Source organism: Cucumis sativus, chromosome 1 (genome assembly GCF_000004075.3).
Source record: "Cucumis sativus cultivar 9930 chromosome 1, Cucumber_9930_V3, whole genome shotgun sequence".
NCBI lineage: Eukaryota > Viridiplantae > Streptophyta > Magnoliopsida > Cucurbitales > Cucurbitaceae > Cucumis > Cucumis sativus.
In genome coordinates this window covers 25119876-25137146 of record NC_026655.2, presented here as the reverse complement: position 1 = coordinate 25137146, position 17271 = coordinate 25119876, and the positions used below count along the sequence as shown (strand labels likewise).

At 34.0% G+C, this 17271-nt stretch overlaps 1 protein-coding gene across 7 annotated transcripts; it reads right to left on the bottom strand.

The window, feature by feature from the left end:
- Window positions 1-720: 720 nt before the first annotated feature.
- On the bottom strand, window positions 721-15781 carry LOC101214455 (probable RNA-dependent RNA polymerase 5). 7 transcript variants are annotated; one of them, XM_031888439.1, is made up of 20 exons: window positions 15275-15781; window positions 15079-15151; window positions 14750-14909; window positions 14530-14659; window positions 13394-13468; window positions 10644-10833; window positions 9870-10068; window positions 9687-9774; window positions 9379-9519; window positions 6842-6928; window positions 6672-6743; window positions 5662-5768; window positions 4890-5038; window positions 4568-4790; window positions 3913-4138; window positions 3325-3470; window positions 3032-3197; window positions 1879-2017; window positions 1608-1771; window positions 785-1123 (listed from the first exon to the last, which is right to left on the bottom strand). In XM_031888439.1, exons 1-20 carry the CDS (start codon window positions 15593-15595, stop codon window positions 890-892), a joined length of 3090 nt encoding a protein of 1029 aa, XP_031744299.1. In that variant the 5' UTR covers window positions 15596-15781; the 3' UTR covers window positions 785-889. The 7 variants fall into 7 exon arrangements, with proteins under 7 accessions (XP_011659949.1, XP_031744299.1, XP_011659951.1 ...); XM_011661649.2 differs by having other exon boundaries at window positions 15079-15503; window positions 15604-15722; XM_011661647.2 differs by having other exon boundaries at window positions 721-1123; window positions 15079-15781.
- Window positions 15782-17271: the final 1490 nt, after the last annotated feature.

Below are 17271 nucleotides of genomic sequence, written 5' to 3'. Positions count from 1 at the left end.
TATACTGGATTAAACAAATGAAACATAGTCTATACTTGACTATTTCAACTAATGTATCCAACAAACACATAATATATCAATAAACTTAAGAACTCAACATTTAACTTTACAACAAAGCATACACAACTGTGGACCGTCGCATGAAGTATAGTGGTTAGTTTAAGTGAAGTCAAATCAACTCTTGCTTTGGCTGTCACTCACTTGTCCATATTACAAAAATTTTCCTATTTATAAAAAGTTTATGCTTTCTTGCCTTTCTCCTATATTTTCTTTTACACTTTGGCTTCAGATTTGATTGAAGAAAAAAAGGTAGAACCGAACCTAATTCACCCTTTCTGCTTTCAGTACAACTTTGACTACTTGATCCATAACATAATTTGATTTAGTACTAATAATCCAAATCATGCAAGCATGCAGACGATGTCCCAAGTCGAAAAAAATCAAGGAAATGATTGGCTTCAGGTACAATAAAATGTGTCTCTATCTTCAGTCATCCTAGCTAGAAATACTTAAGTTTGTGTGATAAATCTAATTAAATTCTCTTTTGAGAGTAAGATTAAAAGGAGTTAGTACAAAAACCTAAAGAGATTGTTCTTGTTAATTGAAGTTGGGGAGAAATTTATGTATAATTATAACAGTTCACATAGTTGAATTTCTTTCACATGAGATGGAAGTGTGAGGTTTTCCCTACGGTCACGTGATGCACACACTCATGGGGAAAGAAAGAAAAACTATAATTTAGATACATATCACTAAAGGATAATAAGCTAGAAGATGTTAAATATTTAGGTTAAATTATATGTTTATATGAGAACCCCCTAATAAGATTTTAAATTAGATTATTTACATCTTGATATACACTTATGCTTATAATATTATAATACATAATCTACCTAAATATCTCACGCATAACTGAAGGAAGACAATGAAAGCTTCTTTCAGAATGTTTTATAGCATAAAGCTTGAAGAGAGCCGAACCTGCAACTTTCCATGCAAAGCCACAATTGCGCACACTGCGGCTCATGGCATGGTCATATGTAACTTGATAAATTGCAAGAGCCTCTTGGTAAACCTCCTCATTCGACCTCGGGCTCCCCTCGAGTTCTTCAGCACCATACAATATCTATATCCCCAGAAATAAAGAACAATCATGATACAGCAACAGATGTTCTTTATTCAGTTACTGATATGACAATATTCCAATATCTCCAAACCCTTTCTTTTTCAGCTTCATTTACTTATGATGTAGTAGATTTTACTTTGGTACTTGTACTTTAAGTTTGTTCAATTTTAGTCCAAATTTAGTCTCTAACGATGTTGTTCATTTTTAAAAAAAGAATTGTCATCTAGGGTGTTCTTTAACATAAAATTTGAAAATGTATTCACATATTATATTTCCTTACTATATTGTTATTATTTAATCAATTTCGATAAAATATAACTTTTATGAACTAAATTTAAGATTTTTGAAAAGAACAATGCCTAAAATTAGACAATTGAAAATATAGGAACTAAAATCAAACAAACTTTTGAAATGGTATTTTAACCAGTAAGCTAGCACAATTAATCAGTTTGTAGAACTGTTGATCACTGGATTATGAAGTTACCTCCTTGTACTTCTTAATTGTGGCTTCAGCAGCTATGTTTTTGGCATCGGGATCGAGCTGCATGGCGTCCACCATGTCTTTTCTATACAACTCATAGAGAAACTTCCACTTCATGAAGATATATTCGGGCAGTTCCTCTTCAAAGCAAGGAAGTTTTTGAACCTCTGAATCAATGTAGTAAAAAGATGCATTAGGAGCCTTAAAGCAGAATCTGTTCCCTTGTTATTAAGTGAACTTTAACATGGTAATTATATGATATTAAAGCACTAACCAATGTTTGGCACTTCTTCTTGATACATGTTAGCGGTGTCAAAAATTTGTCCAAGAATTGAAGTTGAAACATATGAATTTTTTCCCCTTTCCATAAAATGAGGTAAAGTTCCTGCCTTCAGGTGTTTTGGAACTTCAATCTATCATCAAACACATCAACAGCCATGGATCAAAGAGCAATGTGCTTTGTGCTATGTATATATATATACCAATACAAAACAAAGCGTTGAATCTAGGGATGTTGCAAGAACACGGGAGGGAGGCACATTTCAGGTGGAAAAAAACTTTCTTTAACGATGAACCAATGGTTTTCTCTCATTTCATAGAGATGACAAGAAAGCTCTCTCTAATGGAGTGGGAAGTGTTTGTTCCATGCTTGAAGAGATGTGCTAGGATTCTTCCTAATTCAAATAAGATTTGAATATATTGGGATATATTGAAATATAACTACGAAGAAATACAAGATAAATAAAGTTCAAGGTACTTAGAACCTCCCTCTTGAGTGAACCCAAGCCTTAAACCACTCAACATATGCCTCCTCACTCACCCTCCTATTTACAAGAAGATTAGGTAAGTAACTAACTTCCTACTAATTACCTCAATACTCCTTACTACTAATATCATACTAATATATTCTTATCTAGTACCTTACATTATGCCCCTTTTTGGAGGTTAGAAAAGTGTCCTAGTTATCTAGTACCTTACTAGTTATCTACGTGTTTTGCTGTGTTCTAATATACGGGATCCTAACACAGTCTTGGAAGAGGACGAAGCATCTGCATGTGCAACCTTCTATAATTTACTTTGAAAAAGTAATACATTTGTGTTTCTATTTGTATTTATGAATTTCAGATCAGTATCCAATTTTTATCACCTTATTTCCCTAATAAAAATAAAAATCAGAATATTTCTTATTAAAAGAAATCAGAGTTGTGACTACCAAGGCAGATTCGAACAAGTTCCATGTTGGGTAGTTCGAGAAATAAGTGCCAACCATGATGAACCTCCTTGGCTCCTAGTTAACAACTTGCTTAATAACTAATTCCAAATCGAGTATTGTTTCCTAGGAAATCTTTGGAGAACAAAAATAGTATTACACACAATTAACAAAATTATAAAGAAGAGACAGGAAACCCTATGTAGGTAGAACTGACCTTCTTCCCGCCTTTTTTAGGTGCATCTAAAGCATCATAATATATATTGATCAACTGCAGAATCTTAGCCCTTATACAATTTCTTTCTTCTTTACGCTCTTCACCCAACATTAGGAACTGATCCATCAATGCCAACCAGTTATCAGCTGCAACACTCTTTGCATAACTGAGCATACCAGAGAAAAATTATTGGAAAACTCCATGTCAGTCAAAGTATGAAATAACACACCACCCGCTTAAGAAAAATAACAATGAAATTTTGACGGACCAAAAAAGTGGACAAATCACATAACCTTGGCTGAAACCTAGTAGACAAGAACAGTTTAAATAGCTCGTTCTCCAACTCGTCGGCAGAAAATTCTTTCGGCTTTTTATTTGTAACTACTTCAGTTGAAGGACTTGGCCTCCATGGTTCACATGGTCTGAAATACTCTAACAACTGAAAAAACTCAAAAAAAGAAATAGAAAATAAAGAAATCAGTATATGGGTAGGCAGGGACTCAATAATTATAATGAATGTGGAAATAATTTGTTTTCCAGAAATTAAAGTTTGAACTAAGACATGAATCAGAAACCATCGATCCAAGAATAAAAGATACTGACAAAAGAAACCATAGAACTAATTAAGCAGAACTCATACGCTTAAAAGGCCTGCGTGATTGCGTGAACATCAAGCTAAAATGTGTACATACACTCTATACTAAGTGAAGTCAGAACAATTTTTAACCAAACACTGAGCAGAAAATATGACAAAACATACCCAATAAATAAAACATCCATGAAACCATTGAACTAATAGCCAATAGGTTCACATTTGTAAGTTGACGAAACCAAATTCAGGTAATAGAACTTTGAGGCCAGAAGTTTTAATGTTCAATAACCTGTGAATTTCTGGAAACCCAGTACATATCACCGTCAAAATCACCACCTGCTATTTCATCAGCTACTGAACGGGGACCCTTACTGGAAAAGAATATGGCATATTTCGCATTTCCAACAACAGGTACTAACTTCTCCACATATTTAGCTGTTAAAACATGGATATCACCAAAATGTAGACCAGGATTGCGATAAACAAGAACCTTCCCGTTGATTTGTCCATTCTCACTAATTGGAGGGAGAAAATAGACACGTTAATACCAATTTACAAGTGCGAAAAAGGGGGGGAAAACAAAACGAAAGCAGGGATTGTCAGTAACACGAGTAAATTACCATGAGTCTTACCATCCTATCCTATTTCTCAGATGTTTGCTTGTCAATTGAGTGAATAGCATTAAGATATTATGATTTATATAAACTTGAATTAATATTTTTTAAACCTTTTGAACATCATAAGAACGTGGAACGTAGGTCTACGTCTACTATCGTGAAAACCATGACAATCAGTTTTTCTCCTGTACTTGTATATTTATCCTCGTTCCACTCTTCTCATCTAGTAGCCATGAAGATGAATTGTGAACATATTATAACGTTTGCACTCAATGCTTTCATGGAATTAAGTAAAACTAATTGAAATATCATGCATGTAATACATACAGGATAACACAGACTTCGCCGCTTTCAAGTGTAAATGTGGGATCGACTGTCCCCATTAAATAATAACATTCAGGCACGTGAAGTCTTCCGCTTTTCAAGCTCTTTTTCTCCTCCTTCAATAGCACAGATAGCCGATATTGCAAATATGATTCATCAAGAGGAATGCCAGCTAAAATCATTCTTGCAACTAGAAAGTCATCCATTTCACCATTGTTAATGGAAACTGCAAGAGACCAACCAGGACCGAGAGAGAGCATGAACAATAAATAAGTGAGAGTATTTTGAAAGAGATGAAAAGAAACCAGCTCAATACAATTAATACCTCTTAAAGCTGCACGCTTACTGGAGAAAACACCCTGAACATCTTTTAAAGCATCCACAAGGATATTCATGAAGTACTCTCTTGGGACACCTCCATAGTTCAACAGTGCTATTAAATTTCTTGAAAGAAATGTCCTCTTCGGGGGATTACTGACAGATGATTAGAGAAAGAAAAATGCCACATTAACAGAAACTCTTTGAAGGTAAATACAAGTAATTGCAGGGGAACTTGCAAGAAGACCTTAAAGAGACTAGCAACCACCATTGGTTGATATGCACCAACATAAAAAATCACGAAGCATTTTGTTAAAGAAAATAAAATCAAATAATTAATTGTGACAACAATAATAATAGTAATTCTTTGCAAGCAGAACCAAATTCCTCTCTTTTTTTTCTTTTAATGATCCTCAAACATAAATTTCCTATTTCCAATGGATCTGCAGATGCAGTCATCTAATACAAAATAATAATAAAATTATCATCTTCTCTCATAAGAAGATCAGGTCCCTAGAGCTGCAGGTAGCAGAAGTTAGAAACCTTATGCAACTTCATATAAAGAAAATGCAACTCTCTAGGAATTAATACACTATAATTGGTAACTATACCAAATATTCCATACACCCTCAAGTTAAGCTACTTTCATCAGAAACAAGAGTTGAGCATTCCATTTTTCCCTGAGTATGTACATAATGCAAGTTGGAAGGAAACTGGCATTTAACTCCAATAGCATGCCAAAAGCAAAATAGGGAAAAAGAAAATAAAATGTTGGATACCTGGTCCCTACTAACTCCAGTGAATTCTCTGTTTCAAAATTTTCAAGATCTGGATCTATTTCAACTTTGATCATAGAATCGCGGATTTGAATTGTCCTAGGAGGAAGCTGAAATTTTTAAGTTAACCAACAATGAGTAACAAGAAACAGTAGAATTAAAGATAGCAGAGACATTTATTCCATAAGAAAATCACATTGATACAAATAGGAGGGGGGGAGTTTTCTAATTGCATTAGACTGATAAAATCATTCAACGGTTTAAAAAAATTTAGAGTAATAAAATCATCCGATTTCACATTATGAAACATGAAGACCCTTTTTATCTCTTTATTTGCGAGACTAAAAAACACTGGAGTTCCAAACAGAAGATACTGATGGTGCAGCATTCAACGGTTTTAAAAAAACATGAAGACGTCAGGAAACACCATACCCATGGATAAACAGCTATACTAAACCCTATACAAAAACTGATTGGTGAGCCGCATGACCAACACATAACTCCACTGCTGTATGTAATACTGCAGCTGTAACTCAACACACTTACGAAAATTAAAGATAGACATTCAGGTTGCAGACGTAGACACCCCAATTTCTCAAAAAATAAAGATAGAACAAAAAGAATGGCAATCTTTTCTCCGCCCCAAATTACTAGGAATGAATAATGATAGAGCGCCAAAGTAGGTTTTCTAAATGGAAACACCAATTATTTGTCTGACATATTTACAAACCCCAGTGATCATATTTTCATGTAAATCGACTTTTTACCCCATGGGGATATTCTGGAACAGTGCAAAAGTAACCATGAATATGAAATTGGAATGCAAAGCACCATGATCACTTCTTCTGGGTACTGAAATTAACAATCATACAAGGTGAAAGAGACATCATATTCACGAGGCAAGAACTGATCGTGATGAATTAGAATCATTACCACAAAACTTATGAGCAAGATGGATGTCAAAAAAAAAAAAAAAAAAAAATTCATGCTCCTCTTGAACTAGAAAACTATACCTGTTTATTCAATAGAAATGTTCCCTTAACAGCAAGGCCATTGTAAAAAAGTCGGAACTGAATCAGCAAGGGCTTCCAACAGAAACAGAATAACATAAAGGTAAGTGACCACATAAAAATAAACTCCACACATTCAATAGAAACTAAACAGAAAATCAAGATACACATACTGGTTCTCGCAATTCAAGTCCTGGAAGTGTTAGTTGCAAAGTCTTATTCTGAAATCCTTCAAAAGCAGGAATTCTCTGCCATATAGCCTGTAATATAAACATCAAACGAATTTACTCTTTGGAAAAATATAACCATTAAAAAATGTGAGCAAGGGAAGAAACATCATTATGCAAAGAAGACAACGTAGAAGGTTTTTGGTCGAAACTAGATTATTATGCGAGAGCTTGGGCTAAGAAAAATATTTTTTTGGGCTATGCTTCTAGCCAAAAAGGATTATCTCCTACTCTTCAGGAAAAAAGATTTTATGTGAGCATGGAAGTGTCTTTTCTAAAAATCAACTTTTTCAAGTGTGTTTGGCCCAAGGAATTGAGAGGTAGGAGTTGCGAAGAAAGGGATGTAAATTCCACAATTCGTTTGACTCAAGAAGTTTGTGGGTCTCATTATTAAAAAAACATCAATTTTATACCTTTTCAGCTTCTTACACTGTGGATCCCAGAAATTCACAACACCCTATACTTCATAACTTCTTGGAGCTATGAAGTATAGCTCTATGCATATGGTGTTGAAGATATTATACAAGTCTGGCATTGATAGTCTTGGGGGGTATTGGAGCAAAAAGTTGGTTATTATAGTCGGAGTACAATAGTTTGTGTTTGGGGTAGATTATTTTATGAATGTAAAATAGTAAAAGTTGTAGCAAATGAAAGTTTTAAAATAGTGTTTACTGTAGCGAATTGGAAACTTTTAAATAATATTTAATGTAGCAAGAGGTGTTTATTATACTTTTAAAATAGTTTGTACTCCAAGCGACCCTTTAATGATCACTTCTTTATTCAATCAAAGTACCCTACCTACTACTAAATTGATGATCTAACCCAAAAGCACCATATACAGTGTACCCCTTTAGACATATATATGAGATGTAGCTCTATTTATTGTCTCAATGATATCTACACACCTCACCCTCCCTCTTTAGACATACAAGATTAGGGGCAGCTCTACCATGAGTTAGTAATTCAGAGATGTGACACAGCTTAGATGGTTTTATGATTACTTCTTATACAAGAGGTGTTTTATCTGCTGTGACATTGATTATTTTACAATCACTTCAACTTCTTCATACAGTGTACCCACGACTACATTGATGATCTTAAACAGGAGAAGAAACCAAAGACGCTAATAATCAGCAGTGTCATTGGCATTGACAATTTTATAATTCAACTTCTTCATACAGTCAATGCATCCACAACTATATTGATCATCTTAAGTGGTGAAGAAAGCTTGGCAATGGGGATTCCAAAAAGAGCCATAGAGCTTGAACTTTGTTGAAATTTGTAAATTTGTAGAGATTTTTTCAGTGGTTGGCATTGCACATTACTAAACTGTTAGACCTCCAATCCTTCAAACATATAAAAGGAGGGGCAAGAAAGGAAATTTCATAGGTCTCGACTCAGATGGATGAAATCGCCGAGATTCATCGAAGGAGACCACGTGCATTAACTTAAAACAATGTTCTACATCCATCTACATCATAACACCAACTACAAAGTTTTCCATCCGCCTCAAATTTCAAACTAAAAACTTAAAACTGAAAACATAAGCTAAAAACCCTAAACTATGGAGTTGTTAAAAATACTTCACCTTGAGAAGTTCGGTTATGAGTTCTTCAAGTTTAGCAGAGGAAAAATCAGTGAAATTCGTTCGAGTTTGGGGGCAAACTTGTATACTTCTCGATCGAAATGAGCACACTGTTTGGGGTTTTATGGTTTGTGAGAATATCTCATATTCGGGCTTTCAAGGGTATTTTGGTCACTCGATAAATATCTTTATTTTCAAATTTAAAAAAACAAACAAACAAACAATCTCGGTATCAAACTTGGCTGAAAAGGACCGAGAAATTATGATGAAAAAGTTTCTTAAAATTTGTGAAGAATCTCAGTTTGCGAGGTTTGACCGAGATTGATCGAGAAAAACAAAGTTACAAGTTTTCTGAAAATGTGCTACTTTTGAAATGTAAAATAAAAAATGTATTATTTCTCAAAATTTTCCTATTGTATTTGTATCAAGATTTTAAATTGTAAACTTTAAAAGAAAAATTACATTAAAAATAATAAATAACTACATTATGCCATGTTGTAAACCAATTTCATTTTCTTAATTTAAATTTGGTATTATAAATTATATAATATTATAAATTGTACTATTTTTTAAACACATAAAAGTTTATAAATAAATTAGTAAATAGTTTATTGTCAACAAATTTTTGGTGAACAAATCAAGCACGCTCTAAACTATTGTTCAAATTAGAATCCAACTTTTTAATCTACTTTCAAACACATACCTGAAACATGAAAAAACAACTTTGTTTTCTTGAATCCTTTGTTTTCAAATTTTTGTTTTTAAATTCCCACCCAAACAAGTCCTTGTTAATTTCTAGCTTCAGGTTGATTTAATTGAAAATTTGAAACATCAAATCAAGTTTGGAAAAAAAAATTATCCTTTTTCTCTAATTATAAGTTAACAAGAAATCACAAACCTTAAGATCAGCATCATGCTTTGCCTGCCCTTTAAATACATTCATAGGGCACTCCAAAGCCAAGTCCTCTGATATAAATCCTGTTCCGTCAGTATGTATAAGAGGTTTTCCATCTCTATATATGACATTGCCATAGATATCCTACAGCAAGGTAAAAACCAAAATAAGAAGCTATAAATAGAATATGCAGCAAAAAAGTCCATAATCATAACGATGAGAAGGATGGAGTATAAGAGAGATTAACATTTTTCAGTTTTACCCCTTCCTCTCCACCAGAAGGCAGAAGGAGTAGTGGTAGAATAACATACCTTGCAGGGTATATCCCCGATTCTTTGAACATTTACTGTAGACAAATCAATTTTCAGGTTTATGGTCTTCGACAGAATGAGTGAAAACCTACAAAATAAAAATATAAGTATTAATTAAGAACGTTCAGGACAATAACATAGAAGTTGCTAGAAAAAATATAAGAAGTCCTATAGCCAGCATACCTAGCCATGTAGCTTGCTATACTAGACACCATGTGTGCATGCATGAAAAGACTCCTTGCTTCAAAAACTGTTCTATTTGATAATTTATAAGGTTCAATCTTATCAATATACGCATCTGACTCCATTCGAACAAAATAGCACTTCACAGCTGATGTGGTTGGATTCTTCTTTTTTTCCTCCTTCCCACCATCTTTGAAAACTATTCCATATACACAAATATAGTAAGAAAAAAATAGCCCAACACGCATATACAAAAACATAAGAAAATGATCAAGTCAGTAATAGCAACAAAAAGTGATGTTAAAATGTTGAAACTCAATCATTTGTCTGATGAGAATATGACATGCAGACAGTAGCAAAAATACTGCATAAGCTGCGAAGATAGAAAAGCTAAAGGGCAATTTGTCTCAAAGACCTTGGCCCATTCTACTAATGTATTGATGCCATTGCACGTGTATTGAATTGTGGACAACAGTATATTGCCAGGGAGAGCACGAGTAGGTAATATTAATGCATGTGCAATGACAAAAAGATATTGACAAACAACCAAGTCTATGATAATAGATTTAACTAGCTAGTAATACACATTGGATTTTCATGTATGTAATTAACCATTGAACCCAATCTGATTATCCGGGAAGAAAGCTGCAATGCATGATGCAACAAACAATGATAATTTGAAAAAAGTTTTCTGGAATGCCTCTTTACTTTTAATGGTGAGTGTAGAAACAAGCACAACAAAGGAATTCGTTTGTAAGCATCAAAAAGACTTACCAAAAAAATGGTATCGACGCAATCCAAGAAGAATGCCATCTCTAGCAATCTTGCTATAAGCATAAAAGGAACCACCAGAATGGTTTGACAATGGTGTATCAGATTTGTCTTCAGCAAACTTGACCATCAAAACATTGTCATCACCTAAAACCCTTTGCAGATGAGTTTTTGTATTGTTCAAAAAGGGACCCTGACAAATTATAGTGAAACTGCAACTCAAAAACTTCTTCAACAACAGTGAATGACATTGCCGATAATATTCAACTCACACAATAGCAAATAATTTTTTGTTGCATACAGCATGTATAAATATAGAGGGTTGGTATAAAGCCATTCCTGTGGAGAAAAAAGAGTTGTACACACTGAGAATGTCTAAGATTCCTGAATTTTGGTTTGGTGCACTGAGTAAGTTGGCTATCTATTTCAATACAGTCCATCCATCTCAATCAGCAATGCTAAAGGAGAAAAGAGGAAGATAAAAGAACAAATTTATAGAAGAAAGATTAGCATCATTTAGTGTCTGCTAAAACTCCATGCCAGTTAAGTTAAAGCTAAGCTTAGTAAAGAAAGAAGATGCACTACATGCCAAAGGAATGGTATCGAACTTCATAATTACCCTACATGAAACCCTTTTTTTAGACATATCTATGATGTAGCTCTATATAATTTATCTATCTATCTATACATATATTTGGATATTTGTGAGTGTCTTGTCAGCTTACACACATCACGACTAATCTCATAAAACAACTTACCTTACCTTACAACATTTTGGTCTCAAAGAAAATCGTAGGAAATTTCTTTGTTTTTTTTTACAAGGAGACAGGCTTCTTTATTATTAATAAACTTAAAGTCCAAGAGAGCTATACAATGAGAATAATAGGGAAGCCAATAATGGGGAAGAGAGAGAGTATCAGTAGGTCCACCCGGACATCTCAACTAGGTTGACACCCCCAAAGCACCCTGATCAGTAGGATAGTCATAAGAAATTAATTCCTAAGTAGTTGACCAAACCTCTTAGCCATTTTATTGAGATTATCTCCCTTTAACTACTAGGCCAACCCATTATAGTTAACTTGTATATATTATTTTTAGTAAACACACCTCCCATCAGTCTCTTCTAACTACTAGGTCAACCCATGATGGTTAATTTGTCTATTATTTCTAGTAACACACCTCCCATTACCAACTATTTGGTTCTCTACAATACAAACAATTTTCATAGTTACTTCAACTTGAGAGTTCTCGAACTGTCAATGTTGTACCCACTGCTATTATCTTATACAAAGAGGTGAAGAAAGAAGGGAATAAAAAAAAGAGGTTTTTATCAGCAAAAAAAAAGTACCCTCCGACTATTTAAACATATATATGGTTGTTCTATATATATCTAGTCTATCTAATGACTAGTATACACAACTCACCTCCCTCTTTAGACATATAACATTTGGGGTTATCAACCAAAAGTTATGAATTCGGAGATGCGCATAGCATTGATAGTTTTAAAATTACTTCGACTTATGTACCCACAACTATAGTGAAGATCTTATACAAGAGGTGAAGATTGAAGGGAATAAAAAAAGAGGAGTTTTACCAGCAGAAAAACCCTCCGAATATTTAGACATATACATAATGTTGCTCTACATATTTAGTCTGTATAATATCTAGTATGCACACCTCACCTTCGTCTTTAGACATATAAGACTTGGGGTTATCTACCAAAAGTTAAGAATCCAGAGATGTGGCATGGCATTGATAGTTTTATGATTACTTCTTCCCGGCTTCTTCATACAGTCAATGTACCCATAACTACGTTGATAGTAGTGAAACTACATCCACGTTATTCTTATTTCTTCCTAACTAATTTAGAATTTGGTAGCATAGGCTAACATGTGAGATTTTGGAGGTCAGTGATCACTCATCTTGGTGAGAGCGGATCTGCCAAGTAGTCACCTGGGCCAACTTCAGGTAAAGGTTTGACATGCAAGATAACAGTAAATAGAAAAGAATCCCAACCTCCTCTTTTACCTTCACAATTAATCTCACATGCAAGTCCTGTAATTCTTGTGGGCTCAAAAATTAGTAATCAAGCAAGCATGGAGGAAATTCTAAAGAGAGAGAAAGTTCACTAAAAGTTGGATAAATGCACTCAGAGAGATTCTTGATTATCTTTTGTGAGGTACAACTTTTCTAAAATATTTCTTTCCAATATATACAAATACAATTATTCCCATGACAAAGTTCAACCTTTGCACCTTGAACCTGCCAGTTTTACGTGCTTTTTAGCAGAAACCAAAAGAGCCCTCAAGTCAAGATTTTTATCCACATATTGTTGTTGTCTGCATTGTAAAATCACCATTGAACCAAAGACCAATGCTTAACTTGATGGTAAATTTAATCTTTTAACAATACTATAAAACCCATTACTTGTGGGCTTAAAAGTTTACATGAGATCCAACAAATAGTTATAAAACAATTAATTAGGGAGGAAACAGATGTTTGAATACAAGACCTGTTCCGATACCATGTTGTATACCTACTGAACTCAGAAACTTAAGCCCATGTTGCAGTAAATTTAATTTCTGATCAATACTTTAAAATTATATCTTTGTGCTGCAAAAATCTGAATAGAAAAACGAAGATTTATAGTTTATCATTTCAGAATATTATCTAGGGGGATATCAATGACTTAAAAATTGTAGTTGTGTCATATGAGCAATATTATCCATGATTGTTTACTGAAGTACACTGACCTTGAACCTGCAACTCCCATCCAAAGCAACATGACAGTGGTAAATGTGTGTTTTCCTACGATCCCAATCAACATACTGCACGAGATAGGAAGGGAGAGACTGAGAAAGATAGAGAATAGATAAAAAAAGACAAGTTTCACACCTCAGAATGAGTCACAGAAACAAGTTCCCAGCCTAACCAACTAACGATTCACAAAACAAAACGTTCATCAAAATTAGGTTCTGATAATTACAAAATCAATACCGTTCAACCTGGTTCCCATAAAGTAGCCATGGTCTCTTTTTCAACAATGTGATCTACCAATAAAATCACATCTCAGACTGGGTTGTATTCAGGCTTTTCTTTTTTACTTTATAGTCCCAACCATTCTTTTATACGTTCATTTAATGAAATGGAAGCTGGTTTATTATTCAAAATAGCCTTGAATAACAGTTAGTTGTAACCTTATAAATCATTGACTCTAATTTTTGGCTGAGAATTTGTGCCTGGTTTGCATCTATGATTCTCCGATGAAAGATGAGCTCAAGCTCAATAACTCCCATCATGTAGGAAAAATGAAAGTAGTGACAAATAAAGATCATCGAAGATGTGAAACTTCACTTTCAGAATGCACACTTAAAATTGAAAGCGATAAGGAGGGAGGTCAAGGCCCACAGAACTGGGGACTCCAAAGCTTTAAAAGAGGTAACAGAGGGAAAAATGACATGGGGGATCCATGCCTTGCCCAATTGAAAAATTTAGAGATAGAAGGAAAGCAAGACCATGGCCTTTGATTTGTCTGACATTCTAGACTTCCACAACATTTATCACGCAATTGGCAATCTTTCTTGTAATTTATCATAGGTGATCTATTCATTTCATTAATCAATGAAATTTTGGAACCCCTCAAACAAAACACACACACAACATTGATTTTTAAAAGTAGAATTCCATGCAGTCAATTAAAAGCCAGAACCTTCTGACTTCATTTTAGTAGTTGGTCCATTGATCATTTAGCACCCAATCGAGATATCTGTTTTGAAAGCTAGAAGCACCTCTTTTAGAAAGAAAGGCAGTTTGTACTTTTATCTCCTCATGCTGTTTTTGCATCAAAGAACATAATCATACAGCAATTGGAAATGATAATCAAATTTACCACTCGTCGTTCTTCATTTGTAACATATTTTTTACCAAATATTTTCCAAACTTCGTCCTCAAATTTTTCCATCGTTAATTGGCTTAGACTTTGAATTTGGTCTGCTGTTGTGACCCTTTCAAGGCTTTCTCTACAAGAATTAAGGGGTGAAACTGTCATTTTCATCATAGAGCAATATAAAATAGCACAACAACAAATATAACTGAAAGAAATTGTGTACCCTCCAATGTAACTCAATAATAAAAATGCCTTTCTAAACTCAAGTTCTCCCAAAGCCACAAATTGCGAAATCCTTGCTCTGTCCAAAACCGAAGATGAAAAGCTTCCAGACTTTTCTGGAGTTGGTGGCTGTAAGCTTGCATTCTCAGCAGTTCCTAGCCCTACAAAAAGTAGTCAATATAAACAACTGGCACAATATTCCAATATCTGGGGACCAAACAAATAAAATCATGCTAAAACAGCAAGATTCTAAGAACAAACATACGAGTAGGAAGAATGCTTATATCAGAATAGCGAAAACAGAGGCACTAAAAAGGGAAAACAAAGAACCTTGGCCGCTACAAACAGAGAATGTTGAAGGACTTTGATGCAAAGAAACAGAGCAAGTTGAAGGACTCTGAAGCTGAGAAACAGGACAAGAGGAAGAAGGACTCTGATGAGGAGAAACACGAACCATCTTGTTCTGAGGAGAAGCACAAGAATCCTTACGAACCAAATGCAGAATAAAACCGCTAAGGTTCCTTACAGTGCTACAGGAGATCTTATGGAGGGCATCAAGAGCAGCTACTTCCCCCACTGAAGCTAACGCCCGTAGCACTTCAGTATCCGGCAGTGGCTGATCATGTAGCTTACATATATGAAGAAGAAACTGCTCAACCGAAGGCGGAAGAGAAACTTCCAAGAAATGATCAGCCATGGCAAAAGCTGAAGCAGAACAATGCAAATTTCTTCTCCTCAAGAGCAAATCAGCATACCTGTAAAACCCATTTTGAAAAACAGTTCCTTTTATCCTCCCGCGTACACTGTTCCGTATGTTCATCAATAGAATACGACAATGCAAACGCATTCACTAACCCTTTTCAAAGTCAAGTCAATCAAAAGCTTCCCCAACCTCCCTTTGTCCTAAAGATTCTTTCCTCTGCCAAAATATATGCAAAGTACACAATCCAGCGGCTAAATAACACTCTGAAAGCTCAAAAGTGTCTTTATGAAGAAGACCAAAGCCAATCATCTTTCACATCGAGAAGACAGTTCCCTTACAAAGTAGCAGTACAGTGTCTCTACTGTAAGCGGCCAAGACTTGCGATTAACAAATAATCAATCAATTGAAGGGAAACGGCGAGTGAACTGTAAAATGGAAACAAATTTCTGGAGTGAAACTATTGAATGATAAGGTTTAACATTCTGAGTGAAGCAAATTTGTTGAATTAGAATTCAATTTTGTACTTTTGAGATTGATTGTCTTCATTGGCATTGTCTTTATGCAGTGGATTAAAGATTTTGCTCGTTGAGAACGATACCTAAATTATGAACACAGAGGATTCGGGAGAAAAAGAGGAAGACGAGGAGGTAAGTTGAGTGCAAGAGTATGATTCAGTCCAGGTTTGAAAAATGCGACGCGTCGAAATGTTGGTGTGAATCAAAGAAGCAAGAGCAAGTTCATGATAAATATAATTTGAACGACGTGTCGTTTTCAATTCAAAGGGACTATAATGTCATATCAAAGTCCATCTTGAATGCATCATATATCATATATATATATATCAAGATTAAGAGAATGCAACAAATTTACATTAATGTTATTATGATTATTTCAGATTTCTAAAAAATCAGGTAGAATAAACAATACATATTTGATAATACATTAGATATCACAATACTTCTCCATTCAGCATATAAAACGATCAAAACGAATAAAACAATACAAAAACGAACGGTAACATTTATATAAGTTGAAATTGTTGAAACATTCTATTGGTAATGGTAAAAAATTAATTCAGAAAAAGAAAAGTTTCAAAATTACTTTTAGCAAATTTAATTAAAAGTGAACCAAATCATGTTGAAAGAGAGAGATGAATAATGAATGTGAACGTGGAAGAGAGAAAAGTTTATGTGTTTAGGGTATACCGGAGCAAACAATATAAACTAAACGATCATAGTTTAACATCATGTAAATGATCCCTCTGAACCTGGAACCTCTCATTCACAAATGTATACAAATGTCAGTTGAGCTGAGCTTATGACGTAATCGATCGCTTAGGTATAATTAAATGATTGAACTATATAATTTTATTGTAGTTTCCTAAGATGTTTGTCCCAATAAAAAATATTTTCTTTCCAAGTCCACAAAGCTGTCATCAGACAAGTAAACTTACCACAAAGCATATGAAAATGTTTAGAAAAATCTACTAGATCCACTATTGAATGTCGACTTTACAAACATCAATATAACGAAGAAGAAAGTAACATTCACCCGATAAAACTTTTATATGTAAAAACTTTTTTATGGTAAAATTATCTTTTAACCCTCTAGTTTTGTGATGTGTGAGTTAAAACTCAACAAAATATTTAAACATAGATAATTATTATTATTTTCTTCTTATGATTGCACCCAATTTGTAGTAAACATCCTAAAAAATATCTCATTAGATTGATTTCACGATAGTTGGAAATTTTTTTTTTCTTAATTTTTGAAAGATTTTGAAAAATCTTCACTTTATACACAATTTTTAAAAAATGTAT

Bases quoted from the DNA above. Each gene is read 5' to 3' on its own strand.
- LOC101214455 (XM_011661647.2), bottom strand. From the start codon at position 15,595: ATGCGTTTGCATTGTCGTATTCTATTGATGAACATACGGAACAGTGTA. The intron at 10,834-13,393 runs GTCAGTGTACTT...ATAATTTGTCAG, and splicing joins ATGGGAGTTGCAGGTTCAAG to GGTCCCTTTTTGAACAATAC. The intron at 5,039-5,661 runs GTATCCAACATT...ATCATCTGTCAG, and splicing joins CTGGAGTTAGTAGGGACCAG to TAATCCCCCGAAGAGGACAT.